Source organism: Conger conger, chromosome 3 (assembly GCF_963514075.1).
Source record: "Conger conger chromosome 3, fConCon1.1, whole genome shotgun sequence".
Lineage (NCBI taxonomy): Eukaryota > Metazoa > Chordata > Actinopteri > Anguilliformes > Congridae > Conger > Conger conger.
This window is the reverse complement of record NC_083762.1, coordinates 79726349-79736348: the sequence shown is the minus strand read 5'-3', so window position 1 is coordinate 79736348 and position 10000 is coordinate 79726349. Positions and strand designations below refer to the sequence as shown.

Here is a 10000-nt window from a genome sequence, read left to right as displayed (position 1 = left end):
ACAGAATGCACTACCTGAAGCACAGGCAATTACTCGTCTCAGGGACTTGATGTATGTGAGGCGCGTTGTCTTTTCGGCAGCGACACTAATTGGCCCGTTTGCGGTCGTATTTAACATTAGCGCGACATTCCGTTCGTAAACAAATCGATGTAATAACCTGGGCTGGAAATTGACTCAATCGCGGAGCGAAACCCCCTGGACTTGCTCGGCGCTGGAAGGACCAGATCCATTTTGAAAGCGGCCGCCAGGAGCGAAACGGGCCGGTAATGAGACCTATTCCTCAGCGTCCGTCGGGCACGGAGCGCTGGGGAGGGAATGGGGAAGGGAGGGGGCGGGGGGGGGGCTTACCACGCTGACGTTGAAGGCGTACAGGAGGTCGAAGGGCAGCGCGGCGATCAGGTCCACGAACAGCCAGGTGGTGGCGTAGTGCACGCAGATGGAGCGGGCGTCGTACACCACCTGGCCCGACGTGCTGACGTAGCTGGTGCGGAAGTTCAGCACGATGTCTGGGGGAGCGAGAGAGAAACAGAGAGCCCAGCTTTCAGCCTGAACCCCGGATACCCCCATCCACACCCTGGAGCAGAGCCTTAACCCCAGATACCCCCATCCACACCCTGGACCACAGCCTTAACCCCAGATACCCCCATCCACACCCTGGACTAGAGCCTTAACCCCAGATACCCCCATCCACACCCTGGAGCAGAGCCTTAACCCTAGATACCCCCATCCACACCCTGGAACAGAGACTTAACCCCAGATACCCCCATCCACACCCTGGAGCAGAGCCTTAACCCCAGATACCCCCATCCACACCCTGGACCAGGGCCTTAACCCCAGATACCCCCATCCACACCCTGGACCAGGGCCTTAACCCCAGATACCCCCATCCACACCCTGGACCAGACCCTGAACAGATACCAGACTGTGGGGCCCATCCACACACTGGAGCAGAGCCTTAACAGATACCAGACCATGGGGCCCATCCACACACTGGAACAGAGCCTTAACAGATACCAGACCATGGGGCCCATCCACACACTGGAACAGAGCCTTAACAGATACCAGACCATGGGGCCCATCCACGCACTGGAACAGAGCCTTAACAGACACCAGACCATGGGGCCCATCCACACACTGGAACAATGCCTTAACAGATACCAGACCATGGGGCCCATCCACACACTGGAACAGAGCCTTAACAGATACCAGACCATGGGGCCCATCCACACACTGGAACAGAGCCTGAACAGATACCAGACCATGGGGCCCATCCACAAACTGCTTTGGCAGGATGACTCACCTCGTACTCTCCCCTCGTTCTTAAGACCTTGAATGGCCTTGTACCGAAATATCTGAGCGATCTTATTATCCCGTATGAACCTAATCGCACACAGGCCCACTGCTGTGGAACAAACTTCTAATTGAGGTTTGGATCACAGAGCTAGTGCCGAGTCCAAACTTAAAACGTTTTTTTTTGGACAGTTAGAGAAGAGACATTTACTATTACATATTGCTCTTCAGGCTAGATGTGTCTTTTAAATTTATTTTTAATCATAATAAACTTTGTTTTTGTTTCTTTTTATACTCATATGTACACATGGGTATCTCTTTACCTATTTGTACATGTCAATGTCTGACTTTTTCAGACGGTGCTTTCCAAACCTGTGTGATGTGATGTGACTTGACTGGACTACTCACCTCTTTCATCGTCACACACAAATAGTCCAACTGACTGTGCTTCTGCGTGTGGAAAGGTCTTAGTGGCGACATCACTGAAAGAAGGCACTAGTAATGGTAATTTGTGCTGGCACCATTTTTCAAAAACATGAATGTTATTTTGTGAATAGCACAAAATGACTGTGTGATTGACTCTTTCAGCCAAAGACAATTTTTTTGGGACTCATTTTCTGAACTGAAGAGGCATTCCCCCCCCCCCCCCTAGAATCTCAAAATCCACAACAGGACTGCATAATATTCCAATTTAGAGTGATCTTCTGTGACATTTTCAGAAGGTCTCTGTGTTACAAAAAGGCCAGGTCAATGAGAAAGAGGTTGGTAATAACCCTGACGGTAAAACCTAGTGCAATATCGAAATGATGTCAGATCAGCTGCCCTCAGACCTTAAACCCAGGGTTACTCTGCACCTTTATATCTATATTATATTTTGCCCAAAAATATATAATTAGGAAACAATATGAACAGTATGATGTCATATTGGAATGATTAGAAATATTGATGTAATTTCAACACTGAAGGTTAATCCGATAAACCCATTCAACATCCGAATAATTTTCTGAAATGAACATTATTACTGTATGTCATAGCACCCCACGCTCTGTACACATATTTAAAACATGTCTTGGGGAAATATAGGTTCTGTTAAAATCTTAATGATTTTATCTTTCAAAAAAAATCTCAAATATGATCTATTTTCATGATCTGCAGCTTAATTACTTCTAACCTGAGTTGATTTATAGATTGCACCCCTCAAGAAAACACACTTTATTATTTAAAAAATCAATAATAATAATAATAATAATTCAGTCCAGAGACTGGCTCCACTGAATGAAATAACTGATTGGCGAACTGCTAGCAGGCAGTATTTAAGATAACATACCTCCATCTTTATCACGGTAATTATACATTTAAGTTGATTATCATAGATTTCACTTCATAGGTACAAAATGCATCATTAGCGGAATAAAATTATTCCCAGACACAAATGTAATCAGCGGCGTATGAAAGGTAGAGGCTGCAGGCGGGTTTGATGAAGCCGTCGTACACGGCGTTCCCGTAAGGATGAAAGGTGGGATTATGGTTGTGAGGAATTAGGCCGGCAACACAGATAACGCATTGATGCTGCCTTTGGCGTGGTTCTCAGCTCAGCCACCGCGAGGGTAAACAGCGCCGTATCTCCCCGGACACCGTCTCCGAATCTCAATCATCTCAGGTACGTTCAAGAGTTCAAAGCTCGTGTGATATACTGTACTGCCACAAACCACGGAAACACGGCGATTTAGAAACCGTTTGATGATTAATTAAATATTTTGGAGCAATTTAGAAGGAAGGAATTTAATAGGAAATGTATGAATAATGTACAGTATGTATGATGTTTTAAATGTAATATCAACACAAAACTAATATTAAGGAATAATTTGTGTTAAGCGAATAATAACCATTACACCTTCCTATATGTATATATATGTATATATATGTATTAGTTCTTACCGTTGTCATTGAGCAGTCTTATGTATCTTACTGTTTGGAAGTTTACAATCAGCTTGAACATGTATTTTTTTTAAATCCAGTATTTTTCTACACAAAAAGATAATATTTCACGTTACTGCTGGCCACACAATGTTGTTGACCGCTCACAGTCAAGAGATGTTTGGGATACATGACAGAACGACTCTTGTGTTCGCAACAAGAGAAGAAACGGCACAGATAAAAGTTCGAAGAGCACTAGCCTGTCCATAAAGTTTTGGCTTGGATGAATAACGTGTCGCGTTAGAAAAATAGGGGGTGTCTCGGTGGCGCAGCCTGCAGAGCACTGACCGCATGCTCATTGTGAGCCGCGACGTCGGCGGTTCGAATCCGACCGTCTGACAATTTGTCGCATGTCTTCCCCTCTCTCTCGCTCCCATTCTTCCTGTCTCTCTATACTATATACTGTCCAATAAAAAATATCTTTAGAAAAATAGTCCCTCTTTGAGACGGAAGTCAGATGCTGGCAGAATCGTTACGGCCGCACAGCTGAAAGTCCGCAGAGACGAGGGGGTGGTGGGGGTGACGTGCTTTTTTTGGGGGGGGGGGTTTCTCAGCAGTGCTCCTCCATTGATCCACCTCATCACCGGTCCCTGCTCCACGTCCATCTCAGGCCCTCGTTAAATAATCGATGTTTGAAACACGCCCGTAATGAGAGTCACCTCCCCGCCACCAGGGAGGGCGCGACTCAGACACTTAATCCAGCGCTCAGACCGCTGGGCCTATTAGAGCTGTTACACACCTGCTGGACTCTGGCCTGTCCATAAATAACCACCTCTCCTGGAGCTGTGAGCGGAAGTGAGGGGCTCATTATGACAGTATGCCGTTTGATTGCATCAAATCAGTGGTACCCAACCCCTGTTCCTGGAGATCGACCATCCTGTAGGTTTTCACTCCAACCCTAACAAAGCACACCTCATTCAACAGCTAGAGCAGGGCTGCCCAACCCTGTTCCTGGAGATCTACCATCCTGCAGGTTTTCACTCCAACCCTAACAAAGCAACACCTCATTCAACAGCTAGAGCTGGGCTGCCCAACCCTGTTCCTGGAGATCTACCGTCCTGTAGGTTTTCACTCCAACCCTAGCAAAACACACCTCATTCAACAGCGCACCAGACTTACTGTCCCGATGTGCTTCTGGGTCTGATGATGGAAAAAAATCTGTTCTGATCTTTTATTCTGTTTGAAATAGACAGTGCCTTTGGACCTCTGTGAACACCACTTTAAATTAGTGGTCCTCACAGGTCCTGGAGAGCCACAGGGTGTGCTGGCCTTTGTTGTTACTCAGCACTTAATTGAGAAATTAAAGCATTTGATTACGCAGTTAACTCACCTCACCTGGTTTCTTGGCTCTGAATTGGTTGCTGATTTTAAGGCAAAAACAGAAACCAGCACACCCTGCGGCTCTCCAGGACCTGGAGTGAGGACTACTGCTTTGAATAAATAAATGATTTGACTAGACTTGCTGAATTGTGCAGTAACAGGACAGGAGGCGCTAGCGTGTTAGCACGTTAGCACGCCTTACCCAGCATGAACAGGATCTCCACCAGGATGTCGCTGATGCTCGGGGGACAGGAAGCGTTAGCACGTTAGCACGTTAGCAGGCCTTACCCAGCATAAACAGGATCTCCACCAGGATGTCGCTGACACTCGGGGGACAGGAAGCATTAGCACGTTAGCACGTTAGCAGGCCTTACCCAGCATGAACAGGATCTCCACCAGGATGTCGCTGACGCTCGGGGGAAAGGAGGCATTAGCACGTTAGCACGTTAGCAGGCCTTACCCAGCATGAACAGGATCTCCACCAGGATGTCGCTGACGCTTGGGGGACAGGAAGCGTTAGCACGTTAGCACATTAGCAGGCCTTACCCAGCATGAACAGGATCTCCACCAGGATGTCGCTGACGCTTGGGGGGCTGCGGGGGGCGGTGCTTCCCTCGTCTCGGCTCCCCGCCACCGTGAAGCAGACGTTGTACGGCACGGTCACCGCCACGTAGAACGTGGCCAGCAGGATCAGCCAATCCCAGCCCGCCTTGAAGGTCCCATAATGCAGCAGGATAAAGCGTGATTTCTGAATGGCCGCCACCTTGTACTCCGGGATGGGCGGCTTCTCCCCAAACATGTTCTGGAACAAAAAAAAAACGGAAAGAACACGTGAAGATGTGGGGCGGACGCACACTCACACACACACACACACACACATACACGCACACACAGACACACAGACAGGCACACTCACATACATGCACAAACACACACGTACACACACACACATACACACACATGCGCACGCATACACACACACACAAACATGTACACACACACACAGGCATGCACACACACACACACATGTACACACACACACAGGCATGCACACACACACACACACAAACTCACACGCACACACATATGCACACACGCACACTCACATACACACACATGCACACGCACACACACACGCACACACGCACACGCACACACACACACACACAAACTCACACGCACACACATATGCACACACGCACACTCACATACACACACATGCACACGCACACACACACGCACACGCACACACACACACACGCATGCATACACACACATGTACACACACACACACACACACACGCACACACACACACACACACACACACACGCGCACACACAGAGACACCGCGCGTCAGCACACAGCCGTTTTACGCATCGGCGGGTTTTTGAAAAGGTCACTCTGCCCCCGCGCTGAAAGGCTTTTCATCGCCATGGCGATCGATGCGAAGCGTTCACAGGTAACGCAAACACACGCCGGGTCACCTGCGAGCTCTGACCCTTGACCCCGCCCAATTCACTTGATCAGGGCACCGGGGCTTGTATTGATTGTGTGAAATCTCATTTGCCTCGTCCCATCCCGCGGATTACCCCTAAACAGCTTCGCTGGCGGAGTCAGCTCTGCCTCGCCGTGCGTGGGAGCTGGACGCCGAGTGGGCTCCGTCCGTGTGGAGCCGGCCGTGCGGATCGCGCGGTTCCGGTGAGGTCGCCCTCACCTTCGCCGGCTCGAGGACCGCACGCTGCATTAGAGGAGCGCGTGTGGCCAGACCCTACAGGCCGGAGGATCCACGCTGAAGCCTCTCCAGCAGATGGTGCGGCTCCTTTGAAGAGGCTCCCGTCGCCTGGACTGAAATGTTTGCTTTGGAAACGGGCCACATAGACTGCATGCGTCACCTTTTTCACACCTCTTAAACGCAATCAGCTACAAGTTACTCTCAATTTGGACAAATCTATTTGCATCAAGGGCGTCAGGTTTCTTTTGAATTATGTTTTTCAGGAGACTTGTACTTGCTTTTTAGTTTTCTGTGCATTTTTATCTTGGCTTCTCCATTCCTGCGGTATTTTGATGTATAGTTGTGTATTTGTTGTATTCTCAGTGTGCCACTGTAGTGTGCCAGGCCTCTCCCTGGTTAAATAAAGGTCTCTATTTTGCTCAGAACTGTATGCTGCACTGTACTGTTTTTCTGTAGATGTGAGGCGCTGGGGTGGTCACAGGTGTGATCACTGGTCAGTTTTCAGGTGTGAACACTGGTCAGTTTTCAGGTGTGATCACAGGTGTGTTACAGGTGAGTTCACAGGTGAGTTTACAGGTGTGTTACAGGTGAGTTCACAGGTGCATGGCTGTCAGCAGGTGTGGGGTTTTCGGGCGGACACTCACGTTGTTGATCTTGAGCTTGCTCTTGTCCTGTTTCTGCAGGTGTCCGGACAGGTGGTACAGAACCGCCCTGCTCCGCCTGCGATTGGCGTTGAACCCGGGGGGGCGGGTGACCCGGTGCACCTCCAGACCCGTCTCCTCATCTGGGGGGCGGGGGGAACACAAATTAGCATCACACAATGAACAGGCCATTCAGCCCAGCAACGCTCGCCTTTTCCTGCCACTAAAGTGTACCTGAATGCTCAGTTCACTGAAAACCCAAATAGTCTCTAGCACCGCATCAAGCCTGGTCTGGAAGTGTCTGTCTCCACTACAGGAAGATACAAGCTCCGTCTGCCATTACCCCGTATCTGTTTAGCTCTGTGGCGATTCATTGGCCTCCGAATTCAATTGGGCTCCGGTTAAGAGGCTTATCGGGCAGGACGAATGTGTTTGCGCTGCCAAACCTCACAGACGGAAATAAAGAGACGTCTCTTTATTCCTTTAGTGGGGGCTGGAGTGTCCCTCTGTTCCTCCGTCCTGCCTGCTCGTGTCCGGGCATCTCAGGCCTCAGGCCTCAGGCCTCAGAGCGTATCGCCGTTAGCCCACAGGTGAACGTACAACACCAGCGTGTCACAACGGTAAACACCAATGACCATGACTTAACCCCACTGGCTATGGGGTAACCCTAGTAACCATGATTTAACCCCATTGGCTGTGGTGTTACCCTAGTAACCATGGTTTAACCCCATTGGCTACACTGTAACCCCATCTGATCCAAGTAACCGCGGAGTAGCGCCAGTGACCACAGTGTAACACCATTGGCTATGGTGTGATGGTTAGCTGACAGGGAGAGAAGGAGAGAGAGATGGAGAGAGAGAGGGAGAGCGGGAGGGGGAGAGCGGGAGGGGGAGAGGGAGGGAGAGAGAGAGAGGGAGAGCGGGAGGGGGAGAGAGAGGGAGAGAGAGAGAGGGAGAGCGGGAGGGGGAGAGGGAGGGAGAGTGGGAGGGAGAGAGAGAGAGAGAGAGGGAGAGGGAGAGGGAGAGAGAGAGAGAGAGGGAGGGGGAGAGAGAGAAGGAGAGAGGGAGAGGGAGAGGTCAGGAGGCTGTTTGAGCAGTTAAGTGGTCTGGCAGTCTCCCGGCCCCTGGGTGAGCAGCAGAGAGCAGTGCTCCAGGCTGCGGGGCTTCATGAGTGATGAGCACACACAGCGTGCGGGACACAGTGAGGCCATGACCTCCGCGGGCGCGTGGCTCTGTGTGTTTACACTGCAGCAGACCGGCGTGGGCTGGGGCTCTCAGTCTGAGTCTGTGTGTCTGTGTGTGTCTGTGTGTGTGTCTGTGTGTGTCTGTGTGTGTCTGTGTCTGTGTGTGTGTCTGTGTCTGTGTGTGTGTGTGTGTGTGTGTGTGTCTGTGTGTCTGTGTCTGTGTCTGTGTGTGTGTGTCTGTGTCTGTGTGTGTGTGTGTGTCTGTGTCTGTGTCTGTGTGTGTCTGTTTGTGTGTCTGTGTGTATGAGTGTGTGTGTGTCTGTGTCTGTGTCTGTGTGTGTCTGTGTGTGTGTCTGTGTGTGTGTCTGTGTGTGTGTGTGTGTGTGTGTGTGTGTGTGTGTGTCTGTGTGTGTCTGTGTCTGTGTGTGTGTGTGTGTGTCTGTGTGTGTGTGTATGAGTGTGTGTGTGTCTGTGTCTGTGTGTGTCTGTGTGTGTGTGTGTGTCTGTGTGTGTGTGTGTCTGTGTCTGTGTGTGTGTGTGTGTGTGTCTGTGTCTGTGTCTGTGTCTGCCAGACTGAGAGACCGGCCTCATCCCGCTCGGCTGTGCAAACAGCGTCGCACGCTATTAAAGAGCAATAAAGCACACACACTCTCACACACACACTCACACACACACACACACACACACAGACACACACACACAGACACAGACACACACAGACACAGACAGACACACACTATTTAAGTGCAATGAGACCCGCTCTCCCCCAGCCAGACCGACCCTCCCTGCACAGCACACCGGAGCAGACAGACTGAAACGTCCGTGTCTTTATGGAAACCAGCCAATATTAGACACCTGAAGCAGATGCATCCCTGCAAAACTCGTCCTGAGACCTTCTGAGAACGGCTTTATATTTGGGATCTGACTCATAGACTCGTAACGCAACACAAATGTGTTAAAAAATCATCCCAAAAAGCTGCTGCTCCACTCATCTGTCGCGTGGTGTCTGTACTTAAACACAGACACGGTACATGAACACAGACACAGACACGGTACATGAACACAGACACAGACACACCGCGTGAACACAGACATGTGTGGTGTCTGTACTTAAACACAGACACGGTACATGAACACAGACACAGACACACCACGTGAACACAGACACAGACACGTCATGTGAACACAGACATGTGTGGTGTCTGTACTTAAACGCAGACACGCCGCCTGGCTTCTGTACTTAAACACAGACACGCTGCCTGAAATCACGTAATGATTCCCTCTGCTGAAGGCGGACACATTGCTCAGGAGAAGCACTTGCTCAGGAGAAGCACACACTGTTCCGTTAAATAATGTGCTCGCAATAAACACAACACGCATCCAGAAGAAATGCAACCAAATGAATTATTCTGGGACACAGTCAGTTACCGTATTTGTGCCAGTTCCCAGCTAATACTACTGTAATTGTAGGGAACACGAGTTGAGTCGTAATTAGTAATGAACTCAGCGTATTTGTGAGCGGGTTCAGGAGTGTAATGTACTTAATGTAAGGTGAGTGAGAAGCTGTTCTGCCCACGCTGCCTTGCTCTATAGCTGATGTAAAATGATAGTGTCAAAGGGCTCATTCTAATCGCTTATCTTCACTACCTGCTTCCTTTCCTTCTGTCCTTTCCTTGTGTGTTGAGGACAGAGGAACCAAGGAACCGAGGAACCAAGGAACCGAGGAAACATGGATCAGGCAAACGGACTGTCCGTGTTCTATCAAGCGTCGGTTACAGACACGACCGTCAAGTGTCTGATCAGGCAAATGGACTGACCTTGTTCCGTTTAAATCAGTATGCAGCAATCACAGCAGA

The 10000-nt window shown here is 49.8% G+C and overlaps 1 protein-coding gene across 1 annotated transcript in view; it reads right to left on the bottom strand.

Annotated features, from left to right (window-relative positions):
- kcnh3 (potassium voltage-gated channel, subfamily H (eag-related), member 3) overlaps positions 1 to 10000 on the bottom strand; it is a 161781-nt gene that overhangs the window by 55799 nt on the left and 95982 nt on the right. Inside the window, 3 exon segments of the mRNA XM_061234144.1 lie at positions 349 to 506; positions 5134 to 5389; positions 6965 to 7104. Of these exon segments, the coding sequence (XP_061090128.1) occupies positions 349 to 506; positions 5134 to 5389; positions 6965 to 7104 (554 nt within the window).